This window comes from Prenolepis imparis, unplaced genomic scaffold, assembly GCF_030444845.1.
Source record: "Prenolepis imparis isolate NDT839.2.m4 unplaced genomic scaffold, iyPreImpa1.0 SCAF_1, whole genome shotgun sequence".
NCBI lineage: Eukaryota > Metazoa > Arthropoda > Insecta > Hymenoptera > Formicidae > Prenolepis > Prenolepis imparis.
In genome coordinates this window covers 26,878,210-26,902,595 of record NW_028141159.1, presented here as the reverse complement: position 1 = coordinate 26,902,595, position 24,386 = coordinate 26,878,210, and the positions used below count along the sequence as shown (strand labels likewise).

Sequence of the window (24,386 nt, the reverse complement as noted above, 5' to 3'; positions counted from 1 at the left end):
AAGCAGTGGTATCAACGCAGAGTACTGTTGTTATTAATTCTTTCTTCTTAATAACCTGAAATATGTATTATAATATTAAAAACGTAGCAGAAATTGAAAGGATTTGCAAGCCGACATCTGCTTGACTGTAAAATGTTGCAAGCAATATACTTTTATATTTTATGACGCGTCGACTTATATTAATTAGAATGCTGGATCCTCTCTCTCGATATTTAATATTATAATAACCCCGCTCACGAAATGTCATTAAACTGTCACCGAACTTTCAGCGATTACATTCACACCTCTCTCTCACGAAAGCATCGACCGCAGTAGGAATACTATGCCAATTCTAACCCGGGTTCTCTGAGGGGGGTGCGGGGCGCGGGGGGTTCTTTAAGGCGAGGGATATGACGTCACGCGGGTGGAGGGGGATGTTTCGGCAAAGGAGGGGGAGTTTTCTGAGTGCAATATATGTAGATGGTATCTTTACGACTTTTTTTATGAGGGTTCTTAGACATTTTCCCCAAAAAGGTATAGAACAAGCGTCGATGATTGACAATTTTGTACCCTCGTTAGTATAATTTTATTACGGAAGCGCCGATGTCCGGCTGCTCGTCAACGGAGCGTTCTAGAATCCATAAAACTATGTTTTTTTTTTTTTTCATTTTATGGACAAAATGTCCATTAAATGTCCATAAAATCATTAGGATATTATGGAAAGGAATGCAGATTTTAGGGCCGACGCTGCGACGAACATGTCAAACGTTATTTATAGGTGCAAATGTAAAAGCGTTGACGTTATTTATAGGTGCAAATGTAAAAGCGTTGACGTTCGGCAGCTTTGTACCCTCGCGGAAAATCTCCCATAAAAACGAGAGCCAAACATTTTTCTTAATATTTTTTAAGGAAGAATGCAACGTATCGGCGCCAACGTTCGGCAGCTTGTGTCCTTACTCCTCTATCCATAAAACCAATATCTCGGGAAACTATCTTTTGAGATACGCCAAATGTTAGAAAAGGAGATAGAATTAGGTGAAATATATATATATATATATATATATATATATAAGGAGGATGAGAGCGCGTCAAACCATAGTACGATTTGAAAGCGCATAGATGCAACGGTGAAAAAAGTTTAGTGGTTATTTTCTTGTGATTAGAAGTGTTAGTGATATAATAGTGAATAAAAGAAATAATGGAAAACATCGAGCAGAACGAATGCGACCTGTTGGAACGGTCCCGCCAAGTCACCACCTTGGGTGAATATTTTGCATGGGTGCTGCGCTGCGAGAAATTTATCAAATTGCTCGAAGAAAACAGCCGTGCCAAGCGTCCGCGACTCTCGATCGGAAATAGACAATCTTTGGTTGCTAGAATCGCGCGACTCGAGGGTGCAAAAACTCGATTGCAGAGACAGTTTATATCCAGTGGTGGTAATTACAGTGGCGACAATAACGCGGGAAGTCTCGTTTGGCGGGAAATCGATACCGCGTTTGAAAATCGTATACTGACCGGTGCGGTTATTAACGCAGACTACATCGAACCACGACAATTTTTGGAAGATGCTAGTAGTGTAGTACTCGAGCAAGTGCAAGACGTTATAAAAATACACAACTGTGTAAAAGTAAATACTGTGTTTAATGGCGAATTTGTGTCCGGTGATAAGCGCGCCAACAAAAGTATTAACACAAGAAATTATGAACTCTTTAGCACGTCCGATTTACGCGAGTGGTATGAGCGGCACGTCATCGAAACCACATTGACGTCTCTCGAAGAGTTTCAGGAACGTGATAGCGGATGGGCGTTATCACAAATAATTAACTTGACTATAAATATAAACAAGTATAATTCAATGCTCGCGGGATGCCATATTAAATTACCGCGAGAAATTATGACGAAGAGAGCGGTAATTAATGTGCAATCCAGAGACAATGCGTATTTCGCGTGGTCAGTGGTGGCCGCTCTGTACCCCGCTGAAAGACATATGGAACGGGAATCTTCATATCCGCACTATACGACAGTGCTAAATTTACAAAACATTGAGTTTCCGATGACGTTGAATCAAATAAAAAAGTTTGAACATATAAACGATATCTCAATCAACGTGTACGGTATTGAGAGGAAGAAGGAACTATCAATTCTTCCGATACGATTCGCCGATCAGAAAAGAAAAAAACATGTGAATTTGCTGTATGTGGAGGAGGAGGACGACAACGTTGGACATTTCACGTATATCAAGAATCTGTCTCGCCTCGTGAACACGCAATTGAGCAAAAATGGTCACAAGAAATATATCTGCGATCGGTGTGTATATTTATTGTAAATTATATAAAAATAATTGTAAATAAAATTGTAATTTTTTTCTTTCACAGATGCTTGCATTATTTCGGATCAGAGGACAAGTTGCAGGCACATACGGTAGAATGTGGAGAAATGAACGACTGCGCTATCCGGTTACCAAGCGATAAGGATAAATGGCTCGGCTTCGGCAACTACAACAGAAAGGAGCGGCTTCCGTTTGTAGTATACGCCGACTTGGAATGTGTACTGAGGAAGACATCGAAATACGTGTCATACGATCAACATCACGAGGTATTTAGCGTTGGATACTATGTGCAATGCTCGTACGATGAAACATTATCCGCATACAGATCTTATCGCGGTGCCGATTGTGTCGCGTGGTTCGCCAACAAACTCGAGGAATTAGCGCATCGCATAAAGGGTATTTTGTCTGATAATGTCCCCATGATAAATTTAACATCAGACTAGTGTGAAAAATTTCATAGCGCCATGCAATGTCACATTTGCGAAAAACCGTTTGCGCTGGATGATACACGCGTACGCGATCATTGTCATTTGACCGGGCGATACAGGGGTCCCGCACACTCAAACTGTAATCTAAATTATAGACTCTTATGTCATTCCTGTAGTTTTCCACAATCTATCCGGTTACGACGCACATTTTATCATAAAAGAAATAGCTACCGCATACGAAGGACGCGTAGATGTGCTTCCAATAACAAAAGAAAAATACATTTCATTTACAAAGACTGTCAATAGTACCGAGGACAAAGATCGGAAAATTACGATTCATCGATTCATACAAATTTCTCGCTGCAAGTCTTGACAAATTAGCATCTTTTTTGAATAAAGAGAAACTCAAAATTTTACGTTTCAATTTTTCCGCATTATCCGCTCACAATTTCGAATTATTGACGCGAAAAGGTATCTTTCCATACGAGTACATTGACTGCGTGGACAAGCTGCAGGACACGCGTTTACCGCCGCGCGAATCGTTTTATAGTTGCTTGACCGGTGACACTGTATCCAAGAGCGATTACGCGCACGCCGAAAACGTATGGAATCGATTCTCCCTTCGAACTCTAGGCGAATATAGCGATCTGTACTTAAAAACTGATGTCTTGTTATTAGCAGATATTTTTGAAAATTTTCGCGACACTTGCATCGCGAGTTATGGACTCGACCCTGCGTATTATTATACTCTTCCCGGATATACATGGGACGCCATGTTAAAACATACAAATATTACGTTTGAATTGCTTACCGATATCGACATGGTTATGTTTATCGAACGGGGTATACGCGGCGGTCTAAGTCAATGTTCCAACAGATACGCCCATGCTAATAACAAGTACATGCAATCGTATGATCCGTCGAAACCATCGTCGTACCTTATGTATTTCGATGTAAATAATTTATACGGATGGGCAATGTGTCAACCGTTGCCATATGCCGATTTTCGATGGGTCGACGATGTATCTAATTTTGACATATCATCTATCACGCTCGATTCGCCTATAGGCTATATCCTCGAAGTAGATTTAGAATATCCGCAACATCTTCACGACATGCACACTGACCTACCGTTTTGCCCGACGCGCGACAAGCCGCCCGGCAAGCGGGAAGATAAGCTTCTCGCAACGCTATATGATAAGAAGCGTTATGTCATACACTACCGCAACCTGCAGCAATGTATGCGACACGGCCTTCGCGTTACAAAAATACATCGCGTATTACAATTCACTCAATCCACATGGCTCCGCGATTACATCGAACTAAATACAAAATTTAGAACACAAGCGAAAAATGATTTTGAGAAAAATTTGTATAAACTGATGAACAACGCGGTATTCGGTAAAACTATGGAAAACGTTCGAAATCATGTGGATGTAAAATTATTGACAAAGTGGGACGGACGATACGGTGCGGAGGCGATGATCGCGATACCAAATTTCCATAGCAGGAGCGTCTTTTCGGAAAATTTAATTGCTGTAGAATTACGCAAACTCGAGGTAAAATTGTACAAACCAATCTATGTCGGTATGTGCATACTCGACATCTCTAAAACGTGTTTGTATGAATTTCATCATGAGTACATGTCACCGCTCTATCGTGACAGATGCCGGGTAATGTACACTGATACAGACAGCCTAATATATCATATTAAATGCGAAGACGTATATGAGAATATGAAGCGTGACATAAGCAAATTTGATACGAGCGATTATCCAATTGACAATGCGTATGGTATACCGCTCGTGAATAAAAAGATACCGGGTCTTATGAAGGATGAAAATAACGGCGCGATTATGATTGAATTTGTAGAGCTTAGAGCAAAAATGTATGCCTTGCGAGTGGATGGCAAGAAAGATACCAAAAAAGTAAAAGGTGTCAAGAGTAACGTCGTCGCGAGAACGATAACGTTTGACAATTATACGCGGTGTTTGAATGATGATATTGAAATGACACGTAGTCAGTCTTGTATAAGATCGAAATTGCATGAAGTGTATACCATCTGCGAGACAAAAATTGCTCTAAGTCCGTACGACGATAAGCGGTATATCATACCTGATTCGACGGACACATTACCATGGGGACATTAGCAGATACCCTTATAAAATATAATGTAATATAATGTATGTGCGATATTTTATGTAACATATGTGTATGTATTTCATATATTGGAACGGAAAGGATGTATAAAGATTTTGTATTTCACATATTTCATGTATATTGTAATATTTCAAATACTTTTATATGTTGTACACATTATATATTTCTAATATTGAGGAACTAATAAACAGTTTGTATGAATTAAATTGTATTATCCTTATGTATCCAAGAGTTGTGCGAATTGTCAAATCCCAGCCATTTTACGTAAACCTCGTCACCCCTCCTGCGCAGTACTTTCTCCACGAGATATACGTCCGGATAATTCGCGCTATGCAACTCGTGCTCGTAAAACGTTCCAGCGACAGATGTTTTGCGATAGTCCTCAAGTAGATAGGTTACGGGATTAGTACGCTGCACTTTAACAATTTTAAACACTTCAGTTGTCCAATTTGGTGTGTAACCCTTCTCAAAAAGTTTCTTGTACTTGCTAACGCGTACCGGGTCACCTACTTTGAACTTTGCCGGAGCGGCAATCTTTATGTTACTATATATCGTTTTTAAAAGTTTATCAGCGATCGCGGGGGTGACGTCGACGGGTCGCATGCCGATCGTTCGATGCTTGCGCGCGTTGTAATCCGATACGAGTTCCGACAACGCGTCGATCCACTTGTAAGTTCCGTTCAGCGTAAACATCTTCCACATGTCGTTCTTCAGCGTGCGATTGAATCGTTCGACGACCGATGCCTTCATTACTGAATATGTAGAATAGATTGATGTTATGTTTCCGCATAAGCCGTTGCACGTCGGCGTTGTAAAATTCCTTCCCGTTATCGGTTTGCATGTTTCTCGGGCATCTCTTGCTATCTCGAATTATCTCGGCGATAGCGTCAGCCGTCTCGCTTCCACCTTTACTATTGAGTGGTATGGCCCACGCGTACTTGCTCAACACATCGATGACGGTGAGTATGTAGTGATAACCTTTGTTGAAACGCATCTCAACGATGTCAGCTTGCCACAGGTCATTGTATCCCCGCACTATGACGTGTCTTCGGGGAAAATTTTTCCTTGTCGGCGCGTGCAGTTCGTTCACCAACTGCCGTTTCTCCAAACTATGTTGTTTCTTCACTTCGTCGGTTTTTCTCGATTGCCGTTTGTCGCTCGTTTTATGATTCATTTTCGTTTGTCATTCTTCAATAGCCGTTCTTGAGCCGTTCCTGACCCGTTCGTAGCCGTTCTTGACCCGTTCTTGAGCCGTTCGTAGCCGTTCCTGACCCGTTCGTAGCCGTTCTTGACCCGTTCGTAGCCGTTCTTGACCCGTTCTTGAGCCGTTCGTAGCCGTTCCTGACACGTTCCTGACCCGTTCTTGAGCCGTTCCTGACCCGTTCGTAGCCGTTCTTGAGCCGTTCTTGCGTTGTTTACTTCCGTTCTTGACCCATTCGAAAATCGTTCTTGATTCGTTCGCTGCCTTGTTCACAGTCGTTTCTAACCCGTTCGTAGCCTTTCCTGATCCGTTCGCAGCCGTTACTGACCCGTTCGCAGCCCTGCTTGCGTTGTTTGTAGCCGTGCATGTAGCCTTTAAAGACTTGTTCGTAGCCTCGTTCGCAGCCCTGCTTGAGTTGTTGGTAGCCTCGTTCGCTGTTGCTAGGCCGTTCATAGCCTCGTTTGCAGCTGTTGCTAGGCCGTTCACTACCACTACCACTCATTGTAGTTAGATAGCAGTTCGATAATCCTTCGTAGCTGTTCGATAATTGTTCGTAGCCGTTCGATAACCCTTCGTAAATGTTTGATAACCGTTCGATAGCCGCTCCTAACCCGTTCACTGCTGCTCATTCAGGTTGATAGCCGTTTCTGAGTTAGCGTTAGCCGCGCGTTGAAGTTCGTTTATCACAATCTGTATTGCCCGCACATCCTTCTCGAACGAAGTCAGCTTCTCATCTGATTCTTTCTGTTGATTCATCAATCTTTTAACGCAGGATTCCACATACAGTTTGTTGACGGCATCGGTGTCAGCCTCAGGTTGCGCTACACGACGAATCTTCCGCGACCTTGCGTCATAGTCCGTAACGACGCGACACAGAGCGTTTTCGTGCACATAACTTTTCACCAATCTATCCCAAGAACCGCTTGTGCCGGTTGCATCATTTCTTGGTTCGAATAATCCAAATTTGTTGATAGGCATTTTTTTTTTTTCCCGATACGAGTGACGCTGATCGACTGATTAGATTTGTCGAGACACCATTCAATTTATAATAATGCCTGCTTCGCGAAGTTCCTCGATGATCGACAGGATCTCATTGTCGTGAGCGTTGTGGCCAGCTCGGCGCGAAGCGTCCAGCAATCGTACCCGATCCACTAGTTCGTTGGGGTCATCCCAGTGTATGTAATCGATCTTATTGTCGGTTAGCGCCATCGCGTGAGGCATGAATACTCCCTTTCCAGATTTTTTCTTTTCAATCGATATCAATGGTGCGATTATATGTTTGTACTTGTATCCCCTGTTGCTTCGTAATTGGCCTTGTGTGTCATAATTGCGTTTATGCGCGTTCATCGCCAATAATATGCTCTTGTATTTATGCATATCATCCTCCGTGTAAATGTCATCATCGGGAATTCTCTTGAAAATCAACTCGTATAATCCTGGTGTACCAATGTACCTCACTTTGTCTATAATTATAGAGTCATATTTGTCAATGTCGAATCGTTTGTTACCGAGACGCATTTCATCCTTGTCGAAATAGACACCGTACACGTGATCGATTTTCCTTTCTTTGTCGCCACCGAGGAGAGTGCTCATGTACTCTTGTCCCAGTGGTCCCAAGTGCTTTCGCAACATTTCTTGACCTTCCAGCGTTTGTAATGTGTTTCGAACAAACGATGTTTCGAGCGTTTCGAAAACATTTTCGTTTGCGAGTGTTTCGGGTATAGATTGTACGATTCTCGTTGTCGCGAACGATGTAGAAGTTATCATCGTATTCATCCAGTAAAGCATCCGATGTACGCGGTGTCGATGAGCGATTCGGGTTTGACCGTTTCCTCTTTTTCGATGTCGCATCATCCTTCTCCTCTTCCTCCTCCTCCTCCTCCTTTTCCTCCTTGTACCGCTTGATGGATAAGATTTTAATCTTTGCGATACTTTCCGGCTCGTTTTCCACCGCGATCGAGTTGTCGACAATCTTTTGTAGCGGCTCAATAATAGGTCTAAAATGGGTCTTGACCGCGAAATCGTCATCGATCTTACCGGTCTTCAAAGCGCGATGTTTCTTGCGGATTGATTCACTCGTTTTCGCAATCTCCTTCGCTATCTTTTCACGCTCGCGAATATTATCGCTCTCAGCCATGTTGACAGAGTGTCGAACGCTCGTGTTCACCTCTCTGGACAGAACATCGGCAACGACTAATTGTTTTGCGGTATCGCGAACACGTTAAATCCGTTTCTGTATCGGCCGTTCGTAAGCGAGCTATCCTTGTCTATTACTAGGAATCCATACTTTTGCTGCCAACAAGTACGACATAATTCACTAAAATCCTCGTATGACATGTCGGTATTCACGTGATCGTTGTACACATGTTTCAAGTTGGTACCATCCTGTTTAACCAAGATTAGCAGGTTTGCGTTGTCGCGTATAAGATGTTTCGGTATTCTTGCGTATGTTTGACAGAGATAGAAGCAGTCGACGTTCGAGTGGCGTCCCATTGAAAAGTACTCTCTTATCGTATTTTGTTTGTCGCACGCCACGTCATCGAAAACGAAAATCGAGTTTGGACATGCTTCGCTCGGTTGAATGACGTCACTGTTATTGGAGAATGTAAAATAGCCGATTTCATCGATCGACGTTAATAAATTCTCCAGATACCGATATTTTGGCTGTTGCAGCGACTTTGAGTACACGTACACGTTTTCAAAGCGGACGCCGTGCGGGCTTTCTATCAAACTAATCAACACGTTAGTTTTACCGCAATTCGAGGGGCCGCAAACGATCGCGCGTATAGTAGTCGGCAGTATCGTACCGTGTCTACGCATCTCCGCGTTGTCCCCCATCGATCGTAATCTGGCGTCGTAATTCGTCACGCGTATCGCGAAAGGTTGTCGCACGAATCTCATTTTCCCACTCCCCGATTGAATCGAACGCTTGCCTATTTATAGCTGCGCGGAACCACGAATCGCTCAGTAACGAAAAAATGTTTGTTCTGCTAACAAGTGCTTCCGATATTCACGGTTTAAGCGCCGAACAGCTGCAATTTGTGCCAAAAGCAGTTTTACTGCAATGTGAAAATCACATCCACTACGTGTGGGACAAGCTTCCGGAACATATAAAGGCTGATTTGGAGGTTCAGGCCTGTCGCCGCTGTTTCGAACATTACAATCGACCGTGGCAGCGAACGCACATTGACGGTCCAGCGCCGATGATAAAAGATTGCAGCGAATGTCAACGAAAATAGGTAGAGGCCTATTAAATCTCGCGATAAACGCACTTCCGATCGAATTCCATATCCCCGGCTATCAGTTTTGCGGTCCGGGCACGCGACTACAAAAGCGATTAGCCAGAGGCGATCGAGGTATCAACCCATTGGACGCAGCGTGCCGTGAACACGATATAGCGTACTCTCGAAACAACGATCTCATCGAGAGACACGCGGCAGATAGGATACTCGCCAAGGAAGCGCAAACTCGCATCGTTGCGAGAGATTCGACTCTCGGTGAGAGAGCCGCCGCCACAGCTGTCTGGACAGCGATGAAAGCCAAGACAAAGTTCAGTATTGGCCTGAAGACGACAAAGACGAAGACGAAGAAAAAGATGGCGAAGAAACGAATACTTCCGATAGCGAAACGTGGGGGTGTATTGCCGATTCTACCAATGTTGGGCGCGCTCGGATCTCTGGTCGGTGGAGCGGCTGGTGTAGCAAAGATGGTGAACGACGGAAAAGCTGCACAACGTCAGTTGCAAGAGATGCTACGTCACAATCGCGCCATGGAAGGTCACGGATTGTATCTCGCTCCATACAAACACGGACGAGAAGTTTCAACGGAAAAAAAGGGGGAAAAAAAACGTCAAAGAGACGCTAAAAATGCCACAGGGCGTAACTACCAACATACAATTGCTACAACTGGCAAAACGTATGCACATTCCGTATTTTAGAGGTGTTTTCATGCGTGATTCATTATATCGATCGGTGGTATATATCGAAACGAGAGCGGCATCGTAAATTTGGATAACGCTAAAGGATCGGGTATTCATTGGGTAGCGTATGCAAAGAGGGGGGATCGCGCTATATATTTTGACAGTTTCGGCAATCTTCGACCGCCGAATGAATTGGTGCGATATTTAAATGTGACAAAGATACAATACAATTACACACCTGTTCAAACTTACAATCAAAGCATCTGTGGACAATTGTGCTTACAGTTTCTCCGAGCGGTCGATGCATGTGAATTTAAAGACTGACATTGCGCTATTTAACTCAGTATTCGTTTAACAGTTTTGTCAACATGTCTATGACATTCACACTGACCGGGAAGAGTAGTGTTCTCGCGGTAAACTACTTTCCCGCCGTAGATTTGACGATGAATATGAGTTAGGTCTAGCGGACTTATCATACGATATCGAATGTGAATTTCTCGAATAATAAATTTTACTTTGGCAAAGATGACGCAGAAATTACGATTCCCGAGGGATCGTACGAGTTGCAAGCGATACATGAGTTTTTGAAACATGCAATTTCACGAAAACGTCCGCGACACGCTGTTCGTGACGATGATAAAAAACACGCTGACACCACGCATATTCGGACGAATGACGACGATGACTTTGAAGATGGAGAATATCCGATAGTGCTCCGCGCTAATTATAATACGATGAGGAGCGAGATCAAATGCGCCTACAGAATGAATTTTAGCAAGCCTAACAACATTGGATCGCTGCTAGGATTCTCGAACCGTATACTGCAGCCGCAAAAATGGTACAAGTCGGACATGCCGATTAATATTATCAACGTGAACATTACCCGCGTAGAATGTAATGTGACCGCGGGCGCGTACAGCAACGGCAAACTCGTTCATACGATACATGAATTTTCACCGAGGGTACCACCAGGATATAAGATATCGGAAACACCGGCGCACATCATTTACCTGCCGATCATCGTGCGGAGCATTACGGATTTAACGTTACGCGTTGTCGACCAGGACAGACGATTGCTCGATTTTCGAGAAGAAGAGATCACCATTAGATTGCACGTACGACGACGACAGCGATAACGTACGTGTGTGGTGTATGAGATGCTCGTGTTGAACGGATCGAAAGACACGAGAGATAACACAATCTTTACGGAGCCAGCGACAACAACAACGTCGACATTCACTAATATCCAATCATCCGGTTGCACTAAGAAAAAGTAACTGAACGCATCAAACGTTGCATTTTTACAATCTTTGGGATTCGCGGTGCGAAACATTTGAACAATGACCGACATCCTCAACATTGGAGACGAGCCAATCTTCGACGATCGCATCGTCAAGATCGAGACTCACACGTACAACCCGTTCGCTAACACAACATTCGGACACAGTGATGAGATAAGAATACCCATACAACAACAGGATCTGTATACGTTGCCGTATGAAAGTTTCCTATACATCGAGGGAGAACTAAAGATAAATAAACCAGCTGAAGGATCTGCTGTGATACTGGGAAATAATTGTGTCGCATTCATGTTCGATGAGATTCGATACGAACTCGATGGCGTGGAGATTGATCGCAACAGAAACGTGGGAATAACAAGTTTGCTCAAAAACTATGTAACGATATCATCCGATAGAAGCATGATTATGAGAAACGCCGGCTGGACTGATCCGACTATTGCAAATGGAAACTTCAATTTTTGCGTACCGCTCTACATGTTATTGGGATTTTGCGAGGATTACAGACGAGTGGTGATTAACGCTCGTCACGAGTTAATCTTAATACGATCGCGCAACGACAACAATTGTCTGGTTGGAGATTCGACGCTGGAGCCTGTGATCAACATATTCAAGATACAATGGCGAATGCCACATGTGTTGTTGAGCGAGATTAAGAAGCTGTCGATGCTGCGCGCTCTGGAAAGCGGACATTACCTCAGCATGGGTTTTCGTTCGTGGGATCTGTATGAGTATCCGCTATTGCAGCGTACAATCAAGCATTCATGGGCCATTAAGACAGCGACTCAGCTGGAGAAGCCACGATATGTTATCTTCGCTCTGCAGACAGGTCGGAAAAACATCATGTCTGAGGATATGAGTCGATTCGACGATTGCAAGATGACCAATGTGAAACTCTATCTGAACTCAGAATGTTATCCGTACGACGATATGAATCTGGATTTCGATAAAAACAGATGGTCGATTCTGTACGATACATATGCGCGTTTCTGCAAGAACTATTATGGATACGAGTATCTCGAGCCGAGTCTCACCATCTCAATGTTTCTACGTAACGGTCCGTTCGTGATCATCGATTGTTCTCGACAAAACGAGTCGGTCAAGAGCGCAACCGTGGATGTGAGATTGGAATTCGAGTGTAAGGAGAATGTGCCGATGAATACCACTGCGTACTGTCTCATCATACACGATCGCGTGATCCAGTACAACCCGTTGACCAACGTTGTGCGCAAAATCACCTAAACGCACCAACAATTTAGAGAGGGGGAAGCACAGCAGAATATAAATCAAAGTGTTATGAGATAGTTGTCATTCTTCTTTTTAACTGATACATCGAAGAGAGAGATCTCGTCATGTCCGTACCAACGTTTGTGGATCTACAGGGGTTTATCCTCAATAAACAATTCATTGTAAAGGAAGCGGCAATCCTGAGAAGAGGATTTATTTTGTCACATTATTTTTTCGCATGTCCTGTACCATGGGGTGTGCTCATAAAATCTGAGAGACACCAAGCCTCATGGTTGACTCGAAATCATCATGGATTACAATGGATAGATGGAAACGTTCCATATAGCATGGCTCAGCGTTTGATTACAACAGCTATCGTTGGTGGACCACATGAAGAAGAAGAAGAATCCATTCTGGTATATGTAAAAGGACTTGAAAAGCGAGAATGGTTAGCTGATATATTGGATGATGCGGGAAACGGTTTCATTATTGAGACCTTGGATGCTGATTACGACGATATCGAGTCTCTAAATAATCTAGATGTTAAAAACACTATGCGATGTGGAAAACATGTTAAGAATTGCGCATTACAAAATGTATTCAAAATATTTAACTGGTGGTCGCAACGCCAGAAAGAATTGCAAGATTTGGAAAAATAAAATATTTAAACATTAATGTGTTTTATCTCTTATTCCCCTTCCCCAATCCTTTCCTCACGAATCGTTTCTAAGAATTCTTTTTATCCGAGCGCCGTTTTCCCTTCTCCTAAATTTCATAGCGCCAATAGTATTCTAGAATCTCCCACCACATTTACCCCACTACTTTTAAAAATAAGCGTCATGTACAACACTCGATTAATTTCTTTATACGATCAGTGTAGCGTTAACCGTTCGTGCTGGTGGTTTCACTTTAAAATCTGGAAATATGTTCTACGCTGAAAGAAGCAGCGGCTCCGGCAGATATGCGAATAATTACATACCGAATTGTAATGAAACTCCATCGTTTGAGAACAAATGCGACAAGTAAGTTTAACTTTTTCTATTTTTCTATTTTTGTCTTTATATTTTTACAAATTGTATTATTTTTCAAACTAATTTCATTTTTACAGCATTTCGTTGGAGCCTCGTGCAGTTCGTATACTAGGTAGACGATATGCATTGACAGCTACGGAATTTAAATTCCTCGAAATTGGTATCAAAGTGGATCCACCGAGTTACGTGGAAATCGCCATAGGAGATCATCGAGGAAAGGAACTGATACTATCTCTCGAAGCGTGGAAGGGACTCTACGAGCAACGTCACAATATTCAGAATCCGCTTCGAAACGATTCTAAAGATGCCTACAGTTTTATAAGCGTTGGACCGTTAACAGTGCGAGTTCGTACGATTAACGACGCCAAGTTAATAAGTCTTGAATCTTCAAATGTATGCATGATGATGATCGAATCGACGTTACACCGTATGTTCGATCTCGATCCATGCATTGATGTAACTTTTGACCGATTGGTTAAAATTACCAATACAGTCGATATCAAGTTTACGCAATTTTCAAATATCGCGTCCAATGTAACGAATCCTAAAGAAGTATCAAATGTAATACGCGCTAGCGACGCCTTCAACAAGCATCAGCTCATCGATTGCGAGCTGGCAACTTTAGTTTTTTAGTCCATAATATGTAAGAAAAAAAAATATTTAAAAGAAGAATAAAGAGTTTTTAAGTCTAAATTATGATGTAATTTCTTTGCATGCATTTCCATTCTCCATCTTTCTCCCCGTAAGCAGTCCCAGCTCTCATACGTAGCTCGTTGCACGGTCCTTGCGGGGGATGACGTCATGCGGGGAAGGGGGAACGTGACGCTAGAGACCATGGACGTAAGAATACCTGGACGGAACGTAAAGTACCCTTTTAGACGCGGGGAGTAGTTCCTGAGGGGTGAGAGGTCTATGGTTGCGTCCATTTTAGATGCCTCAGATTTAGCGTCTATTTTCACGTTGCACGACGTTAATCGAGACACTCAGATTTGTATAGACATCTGTGTTGAGACATTTATACACATTCACAACGATAACATTCCGTGAAATTATCCGCCGCCGCCATCTTAGATGCCTCGTATCCGTCTCAATAGACATTTCATTCCCTTTACCCTTTGTGCTTCACCCCCGCAGTATTGCGTTCCGTCCAGGTATTCTTAGGGTGCCGTCCCATTAAGCACGGATCGGAATGACGGATCGGATTTCTTACTAGAGTTGAGCGATCCGTTCCCAGTTCCGTTCCGTAATAATTTTCTCTACCAGTCCCACTGAGCAAAAACGGAACGGAATGTCGCATCGGTCGCAAGTAAATGTGCTTGAATCGTCGATATTTCATTATTTTGATGCGATTAAAGCAATAACACACATAATTTATGCAATTATCTTGCCGATAATATTGTTATAAGTATTCTGAAATATTGAATTTAAGAGTGAAATATACTTTGTAACCAGGATTCCGTTCCGTTTTTGCTCAGTGGGACTGGTAGAGAAAATTATTACGGAACGGAACTGACATGCGTGATGAGATGAGAGAGAAAGTATGAAAAAAAACGTAAATAATACTTTCGGTTTTAACTTTAACGTGTGTGAAAATAACATCTTGAAACACATATAACGATGGATGAAAAAACAGTCTTACTAGTTATGTTAAAAATACTGCGAACGGCGAACAATTTGCCAACTTGGCATGCTGTATCGGTGTTCGAGAGAATGCGAAAGCTGTATTTAGGTTACATCGTTTTATTGCAAAAGCAGGAAAATACTAGAAAGAAACGGAAATTCTGGGTACAGCCAATGTTCACGCACCAAATGAGGCATTTACAAGGTGCAAGTGACAATTTAGTCGTTGAGATGCAAATAACCGATCGTGAAAAGTTCTTCAATTACTTCAGAATGACTCCGAAAATATTTTGAGAACTGCTAACGTTAGTTGGACCACTAATTCAGAAAAAAGAAGTTTGTCGAATCCCAATATCACCTCGTACAAGATTGCAGCTGACTTTGCGCTGGTTAGCATCCGGTGACAGTTTAGCATCTCATTCGTATGCATTTCGTATTGCATCCAATACAGCATCCAAAATTGTAAAGGAGACTTGTACTGCATTGTGGGAGGTTTTGAAGGATAAAGTTTTTCTGCAACCCACCGTTGAAAATTGGCAACAGGTTGCTGACAAATTTCAGGAAATCTGTCAATTTCCAAACTGCATTAGATCTATAGATGGGAAGCACATTATCGTTCAGGTACATATCTAATACAACCATTTTTTGTACATTTTTTAATAAATCTAACATTATTGTATTTTTGTTAATTGTAGGCACCACCGAATAGTGGCTCGTCCTACTACAATTACAAAAGCAACCACAGCATCAACCTACTTGCCGTGAGTGATGCGAATTGTTGCTTTAGCATCGTGGACATCGGAGCGGAAGGGAGGCGTAGCGATGCCGGTGTGTTTGCTAGTAGTGACCTTGCTCGTCTATTGCATACGAATTCACTTCAACTGCCTCCGGACAGGCATTTGGATAGTAGCGGATTCAAATTTCCATATGTCCTAATAGGGGACGAAGCATTTCCACTAACATCTTATATGATGCGACCATACCCTCAAAGTGGGAACTTAACTGTTACAAAAAAAATCTTTAATTATAGATTAAGTCGGGCGCGAAGAACTGTAGAATGTTCATTTGGGATACTAGCGGCAAGGTGGCGAATTTTTCGTCGGCCAATTATCGCTCACGTTTCAACGGCTAAAATAGCCGTTCAAGCTGCAACGGTTGTACATAATTTTTTAATGAAACGTGAACTTCAATTGGAGCCAACGGAAAGAACTTATTCTGTTTTAAGTGGCAATGAGCGAAATGTAACTTCGACTGGAATTGAAAATGTACGTAATTACAGTGCGCGAAGGAACGTTGAGGCTATACGAATTAGAGATTTCTTTGCTACGTATTTTGAAACTTCGAACCCACTTGATTGGCAGTGGAAAAAAGCTCTAAACAATGAGTATTAAATTTCTATTATGTATTATAAGACAATAAAGAAACCCTACTTTTTTTCTAAAAATTATTAATAAATATAAGAAGATTGTACACTTCAATGAACTTTACATACAAATGTATGTAATGTAACAACAAAATATTAATTTCTTTCAGACCCAAATATAAATATGAATTACATCAGGTGTTATTGAAATAGAAATAAATGTTTTTTATGTTATAGAAATAAATGTTTTATTTTTTTATTATGTAATGTAAGTATAATAATTAATAATAATAATAAGTATTGATAAAATGAAGGTAATGATAATAATACAAAATATTTATCGTCTTTGAAGTTCCGCCTCCGCTAATTCTTCGTCTTCTGCCCTGTGAACGAGATTCAGCAACTCTACTTGTATTTGCCTTCTTCGGAGATAGCTCAACCTACGCAGGATATCTCCCATCTGCTCCAGGAAACTGTCCACTGCATCCTTCTTTGGCGCATTTTCGCCAAGTAACTGCTGTAATATGTTATTATGCAGTGCCTGCACATCGGGGTCAGACTGTCTTGCTGTAACACAAAATACATTTAAAGTAATGAATTTTCCTACATTTTTATACTAAAAAAAATGGTATAAATATAAGAATATTCACAATAAAAAGATCAATTTCAGACTATTACAAAAGTGCGACAAATTTTTATGCAGAATCAGCACAATATAACAATTTATTAAGTGTTATGAAAAGTATGAAGATTATCAATTAATTATGAAAATCTATGTGTCGATTATCAATTATTCAAAATTGGCTCACCCTTTTTTTTGGGGGGTCTGCAATCGTCTGAACTTCCTGCTCCTTCAGGAATGTCTGGCGTGCTACAACTTCTTGGAGAAGACACATTACGTTCCTGTAATTCCGAATTGTTCAGGCTCAGTGCACTATCTTCATTATTACATATGTTCCGTGATAGAGAGTTCGTTGTACTACAATTGAACAATAATATGTAAGAAAAATGTACATTTTTCATATTCTAAAGCCTATATATAAACAAGTTTTGTTACGTACGGGGTTTCTTGTGCAGCCTCGTCTAGAAATTGCATTCTTGAATAGAAGCGGAATGTACTTTTCTGCGGATGCCCCGCTTCCGCACCCGATCCGCTGCGTACGTAACCTTTCATTTTTTTGCGAGCTTTTGAATAGCAGTCCCTCAGGTACGTCCATCGAGATTTCATCCACGTTATATCCTTAAAACCTGAAAATCCCTAGTTCAAATTACGAATTCAGCTCGTTTATATGAATACGAACGTACATTAGTCCACTTGCAAGTGCAGATTAATATACATTCAAGAATACATAAAACGAAGTAAAATGATCATATATTACCAAGATTATTAAAAACTTCATCCCACAGTTCTCCTCGTATACAGGGGCTTCGCCTTTGAACTGGCAACTTTTGATTCCATAGACCTGGTCTCTGCTCTATGGCATCAATTAGCATCTCGTGATGTCTGCCGAGTACGGAGTAGACTCATTGCTATTCTGTGATAGTGGTGCGTCTCTCAGCGTACTTTCTTCTACTTCCTTCACTCCTGTTTATATATAAATTAGTTGAATATGTTATTTAATATTTGCAGACAAATGTTGAAAAATATTTGCTTGCAAATAAAATTACTCATTGTAGCACGCCCCTTCTCGTCGACAACGATAACATGGATACATTCGTCGTAGTTTTTGAAGCAGTCATGGGCTACAATCTGCGCACAGGATCCGAACATTATCCACCCACAATAACCGCATTTTACAGCCTGCAAATATGAACACATATGTAACATGAACCGCAAAATATTTGGGACTCGATTCTTGAATTCATTCACAAGAGAAACGTATGCCCAAATTCGGCTTTTACAAAAAAGTTGCAAGTTGATTAGCTAAAAGGCATGCAATAGCCAATAAACTTGCAACTTTTCTGTAAGGGCCGAATTTGCGTATACGTTTCTCTTACAAATGAATTCAAGAATCGAGCCCCTGATATGTTGTCCGTATTGAAAAATCCATGTGCTGAAAACCATGCGATAAAAACCATATGAAAAATGATGTGGTGAAACCACATTGTAAACAAAATCGACATATGTGTTCAAATAAGTTCAATAATAATATAGAAAAAAGTATGGCTACACTATATAGTTTGTCGACGTGGTTTTCCACATACATTTTTTCAATAAAGGTGTAATTTCAGGTATTCTTTGATAAACAAACAAAACTATAATCATATAACCTATATTAATACGCAAACATAATTCTGTGATATGTTCTGAATAATAATAATTAATGAATATAATAACAATGTCTATTTAATATCTTATATATTCTTATTATTATTACCGGTCCTTTTTGATGATTGTTGGTACTCATCTCGATAGAATTTCAGCTTGTTGTTACATGCGAAATTCTTGTTGAGATGCACAGCACGCACACCATGTAGATTGTGACAATTCGGAATAAAACAAAACACACTCTGATGATGTTTTTCCAATACAACGGCGTTTTAATACTTGCGGCGGTCAGAAACACATGCCCGATCCGTCCGGAATTGAGGAAATATACGCGTTCCGATCGGAAGGAACAGCAGGAACAAGAATTTACTAGAATTCTCTAGCAGAATCCGATCCGTCATTCCGATCCGTGCTTAATGGGACGGCACCCTTACGTCCATGCTAGAGACTGAGAGGCTAGGGATCGCGAGGCTAGGGACCGAGAGGCTAGGGATCGCGAGGCTAGGGACCGAGAGGCTAGGGACCGAGAGGTTAGGGATCGCGAGGCTAGGGACTGCGAGGCTAGGGACCATGAGAGAGGTAGCGCTTAGAGGTGACTAGGGACCGCAAGAGAGGTGTCGCAGCGAGGAGAGAGAGAGAGGTGTCGCAGCGAGGAGAGAGAGAGAGGTGTCGCAGCGAGGAGAGAGAGAGAGAGAGAGAGAGAGAGAGAGAGAGAGAGAGAGAGAGAGAGAGAGAGAGAGAGAGAGAGAGAGAGAGAGAGAGAGAGAGAGAGAGAGAGAGAGAGAGAGAGAGAGAGAGAGAGAGAGAGAGAGAGAGAGAGAGAGAGAGAGAGAGAGAGAGAGAGAGAGAGAGAGAGAGAGAGAGAGAGAGAGAGAGACCAAAATGTCGATTACGACAGGTTTTGACCCGCAGGAATTCCTAATAGGTATTCGTTAAGCTCATGTTTAAATTTGCCGCTAGTTACAAGAACCCGTAGCCGATTTGGGAGGTTGTTCCATAGCCTGGCCGCACTCAGTCTGAAGGAACGTTTGTAGAATTCAGTTCGACTGTGAGGTACCAAGAGCAGGTCGTCGGCTGTCATTGTAGCTCTACTTGTGGTCGCAGGTCTGCATTTGAGTTGCTCGTAAATGAGTTTTGGTTGTTGGTGTCTCAGGATACTAAATAGCAGGCATAGCACCTGATAGTCCCTTCTGCTTCCGATCTTGAGCCAACGGAGTCTAGCATAATAGGGTGTGATGCTGACATCCGCACGAATACGGAAAATAAATCTGATGCAGGCATTTACCGCGCGATATAACTTAAGATCGAGTTCCGCAGTGATGTTTGTGAGGGCCGCATTGCAATAATCAATGTGCGGGAAGACTAGTGATTCGACAAGTCTAGTTTTTAGAGCCTCAGGTAATAAGTGCGAACACAGCTTAAGTCTGTATAACGTAGAGCGCACCTTGCCTACTGTATTGATGACCTGACGATCCCAGGACAAATTATTCGAGATCCACACACCCAGATATTTAATGTGAGTTGAATACTCTATTGTTGCATCAGCAACCGTGATGCGCGGAGTTGCAGCAAGGTCTATCGCATTGATGTATCTCGAAGTTCCCATTATAATAGACTGTGTTTTGCCAGCATTCAGAAGCAGCTTATTAGAGACCGCCCACTCGAGAATGGCATCGACATCTTCATTAACTCTTCGTATTCCTGTCTCCAGGTCCGCAGGTTTGCAATGGTAATAAATTTGCACGTCATCGGCATAGATGCTGTAGTGACAATATCTCAAGACTCCCCCAAGATCAATCAGGTATAATGAGAACAACAATGGACCCAGCACTGAGCCCTGAGGAACGCCCATTAGTGTAGTCATCCTTGAAGACATTCGCCCACTTCCATTTTCTCGTACCACCTGGGATCTCCCAGTAAGATATGTGTAGATCCAGGTTAGCACGCCCTGTGAGAAATTAAAACCTCTCAGCTTGTTGATAAGAGTGAGGTGTTGTACACGATCAAAGGCCTTTGAGAGATCGAAAAAGACCGAGATAGTGACCATTCTATTATCGGCGACCTGCCTAGCTTCATCCAGCATCCTGATGAGGCACGTCTGCGTTGAATGGTGCTCACGGTAGGCGAACTGGCAAGGATTTAAAAGATTTAAAAGATCTCGATCCGTAAGATATTGACACAGTTGCTCGTGGGCGACTCTCTCCAGCGCTTTAGACAAGGCTGGTAGAATCGAGATCGGTCTATAGTGCTGCACCTCCTTTGGGTTTTTGATCTTGGGAATCGGACAGACGATGGCTGTCTTCCACGATTCCGGGATGATTCCGTGCATGAGCGAAAAGTTAAATAGATGCTCCAAAACAGGCATGATGCATGGCAGCGCAGTCTTGATAAGAGCTGGTGACACTCCGTCATTGCCTGTAGCGTTTGACCCTGCTTTATGTAGGGCCCTTCGAATGGCCAACGCTGAAACATGACCCCAGTATAGTTTGCTGTCATCAAAGTCACTCACCTGAGTGTCGTGTAGCTCACAATCAGATGCACTCTCATCCGAAAAGTCGTCGTCAGCAGGACCATCAGGCATGGTAGTGAAAAACATATTGAGTTCATCTATGTTGCAAGCTAGTTTCTGAGTGTTGGCTTTGGATTTGACAAGTCCGAGGTGTCTGAGCTTGCTCCAGACAGTCGCAGCATCTCTCGCATTACTAAAAATCTCCAGGTGGTAAGCACTTTTAGCCGATCGTATCAGGCTCTGAGCTGCATTGCGCTTTGTTTTGTAAGTGTTGTAATGCGTGTCGTTTCTACTTCTTCTCCAAACTCTTCTAGCAAGATCTCTAGCCCTCATGACATTCCTTATCTCACTGGTAAGCCACGGTGCAGGTAGATGTTGATAACGAATTTTCTTCTGTAATGCATGCCTGTCATAGTATTGCAGCAGTTGAGAGTTAAAGATCTCGATTTTTTCATTGATGTTATTAGAGGCAAAGAGATCGGACCAATCCACGTTCAAGATGTCCTGGCGAAAGAGTTCTTCGTTGAAGTACCTGAAATCCCTGCAAGTCACTAATCTGCTGACGCGTCTTTGTAATTTGATGTTGTAGGTGATGTGTATGAGATCGTGAGCCGACAAGAAAGAGACGTCCCTCTGACCGTAGCTCTTTACCTTGGCCGAATCATCCACAATACAGAGGTCGATTAATGTACTGGAGTGCTGCAAATTATGGGTGGGCTGGTAAGGTACCAGAAAAAAACTGGACGAGGAAACGAAGGAGTTGATTTGCTGGCTATCATAAGTATTCACGTTCATGTCAGCATTAAAGTCACCCATTATTACAGCGTGCATATAGTTGGCCTGAAGTTCCATAAAGAGGTCGAAGAAATCCTGAAGACGACCAACATTCGGCGGCCGGTATATAGTAGCCAAGAGTATGCGAGCGGAGCCCTGCAGACGCCCCTCAATGATGATGTATTCCGGTTCACTCTCACCTGAGCTTTCTGAATGCCTTAGAACAGTGGCATCTAGAGTGTCTATTATGTAAAGACCTACACCACCCCCAACTCTACCCTGTCTATCACATCTGAACAACGTGTAACCCGGCAGATGAGCCATTTGATCGTGCACACTGGATCTCAGCCACGTCTCCGACATGCAAATGATGTGATAGCCAGAATTACTAAAAAAAGTCACAAAACTCATCAAAATGTGCCAGTAGAGACTGACAGTTGACGTGACATATTCTTAGATCCTCCGCTGTGATGTCAGAATTAGCCATAGTTGGTGTTGGCAATCTTGTCCTTGATTTTCTTGCCAAGAATTGGACATTTGGTTGCGTCCAGTGCTGAATGCGCAGTATCTGATGTGGTTGCACCGTTCTGCCCTCGACAATTACAACATTTTGGTGGCTGTTCTTTTTTCTCACAATCTTTGGACTCATGTGGCTCAGAGCAGTGGCCGCACGAAGGCGTAGCTTTGCAGTCCCTCGCAAGATGTCCAAAGGCAAGACATCTAAAACATTGTAGTACTCGAACATGATCAGCGAAGTTACATGCCGAGAAATGTAAAAAGATACGGCCGCGATTAAAGAGAGTTCTGCGAACCGCCGGCGAGACCTTTATCACACAACTGGTCGTACTCCTATTTTGCTTCAAAGGATAGATGTAAATAACCTTCATCATCTTTGTGGAAGCCATTTAAATTTTGTGCCATAAGATCTCTCTTTATGTTCTCAGGGCCCATGTCAGCAGGTATTCCATGAATTATTAACCTTGGTAATAATTTAATGTCTTCACTAATCTTTAGACCTGTTTCCGCTAGCCTTGCACATGCTTTAATTTTGTCGATGTCAGGTGCTCGAGCAGTTACTTTAACACCGTTATTGCGAGCAAATGTGATTTTCTCAACTCGTAAATCGCATTCTGCAGGCTTTAATGCCTTATACAGAGCATCTCTAGTCTGAGCAGATGAAGTGTACTTAGATACATTTTCCTCATTCGGCATCACTAGAAAGCTAGTAGTCTTATAATTAGTTAGCTCTACCGTTGGACCGCGAGGGACTCAGACTGTTGATTCTGCAGAACAGATGGTTTCAGCGTAAGAGCGCCTTTTATTTGAGACAAAGTTCGCATCATTAGGACTTGAAATAATATTGCGGTCCGTAAGATCAGTCAGTACATCCTCGACGACTCTTTTTAAATTTTTTGCATCAGTATGTGGTTTAGAAGCTCTGTCACTAAGCAGGTTAACCAGGGTGACAGCAACCTCCCTGAAGACATCTCTGCACGCTCGAAAGGCAGATTCAATTGTTGTTTTCCTTTCCATCGATTCTCTGCTCACAGACAAGATTTTAAAGATCTCGTCGCAGTGCCTATTGACCATGCCATTGAGTGCGTTGATCCTGTCCGTGTTAGTAGCACTCATTGGCGTATTGGCTAGTTTGGAACTAGACAGTCGCTTCACCAATCCCCTCTTCGCCACACCGCTGTCGTCGGATCCCCTAGACTCAGCGCCACTGTCGTCTCCCTTTCCGTCCTCACCAGCGGCACGTCTAGTCTTAACACTCCCAATGATACCTGCCCGCGTCTCCATCGCGCATGCGCCCCCTCGAGGGGCCGACGATCGTGACAAGCAAGTTTTGATCCTTCAGCTGAGATCCTTCAAGTTTAGATAATTAGATGAGAGAAAAGTGCAGCTTACATACAGGCAGGCAGAGCAGGCAAGAAGAGTCGAGCAAAAACGGCCCCTGACAAAAAGTTACTGCAAAAGAGAGAGCGCCCCGAAGGGCAAAAGCGGCAGAAATCACCTCAAAACAGCAGAGCACGAAAGAAGCACGTGTATCGATACTCACCCCGACCGAAGAGAGAGAGAGAGAGCGGGGGGGGAGAGAGAGAGAGAGAGAGAGAGAGAGAGAGCGGGGGGGAGAGAGAGAGAGAGAGAGAGAGAGCGGGGGAGAGAGAGAGAGAGAGAGAGAGAGAGAGAGAGAGAGCGGGGAGAGAGAGAGAGAGAGAGAGCGGGGGAGAGAGAGAGAGAGCGGGGGAGAGAAGTACTCTGCGTTGATACCACTGCTT

General features: G+C 42.7%; 3 protein-coding genes across 5 annotated transcripts; 1 reads left to right on the top strand and 2 right to left on the bottom strand.

Annotated features, from left to right (window-relative positions):
- The first annotated feature begins 13,465 nt into the window (after nt 1-13,465).
- Nucleotides 13,466-14,205, top strand: LOC145938873 (uncharacterized). The gene is made up of 2 exons (XM_083042724.1): nt 13,466-13,542; nt 13,650-14,205. The coding sequence occupies exons 1-2, from the start codon at nt 13,466-13,468 to the stop codon at nt 14,203-14,205; spliced, it is 633 nt and encodes a 210-aa protein (XP_082898850.1).
- Nucleotides 14,206-16,799: 2,594 nt separating this feature from the next.
- On the bottom strand, nt 16,800-19,249 carry LOC145937965 (uncharacterized). Of its 3 annotated transcripts, XM_083041309.1 has the most exons (6): nt 18,934-19,249; nt 18,224-18,356; nt 17,935-18,140; nt 17,617-17,803; nt 17,365-17,534; nt 16,803-17,122 (listed from the first exon to the last, which is right to left on the bottom strand). In XM_083041309.1, exons 3-6 carry the CDS (start codon nt 18,047-18,049, stop codon nt 16,893-16,895), a joined length of 702 nt encoding a protein of 233 aa, XP_082897435.1. In that variant the 5' UTR covers nt 18,050-18,140; nt 18,224-18,356; nt 18,934-19,249; the 3' UTR covers nt 16,803-16,892. The 3 variants fall into 3 exon arrangements, with proteins under 3 accessions (XP_082897446.1, XP_082897435.1, XP_082897439.1); XM_083041320.1 differs by having other exon boundaries at nt 16,800-17,122; nt 17,617-17,813; nt 17,935-18,356; XM_083041313.1 differs by having other exon boundaries at nt 17,935-18,356.
- Nucleotides 19,250-19,713: 464 nt separating this feature from the next.
- On the bottom strand, nt 19,714-22,470 carry LOC145938871 (uncharacterized). The gene has a single exon (XM_083042709.1). It carries the CDS (start codon nt 22,468-22,470, stop codon nt 19,714-19,716), a length of 2,757 nt encoding a protein of 918 aa, XP_082898835.1.
- Between the last annotated feature and the right edge of the window lie 1,916 nt (nt 22,471-24,386).

Excerpts from the sequence above, each read along its gene's own strand:
- LOC145938873 (XM_083042724.1), top strand. The coding sequence starts at position 13,466 with ATGTTCTACGCTGAAAGAAGCAGCGGCTCCGGCAGATATGCGAATAAT. Across the intron at positions 13,543-13,649 it reads AATTGTAATGAAACTCCATC|CATTTCGTTGGAGCCTCGTG; the intron begins GTTTGAGAACAA and ends TCATTTTTACAG.
- LOC145937965 (XM_083041313.1), bottom strand. The coding sequence starts at position 18,049 with ATGCTAATTGATGCCATAGAGCAGAGACCAGGTCTATGGAATCAAAAG. Across the intron at positions 17,804-17,934 it reads TGAAGTTTTTAATAATCTTG|GTTTTAAGGATATAACGTGG; the intron begins GTAATATATGAT and ends AGGGATTTTCAG. Across the intron at positions 17,535-17,616 it reads GAGGCTGCACAAGAAACCCC|TACAACGAACTCTCTATCAC; the intron begins GTACGTAACAAA and ends GTTCAATTGTAG.
- LOC145938871 (XM_083042709.1), bottom strand. The coding sequence starts at position 22,470 with ATGTCGGAGACGTGGCTGAGATCCAGTGTGCACGATCAAATGGCTCAT.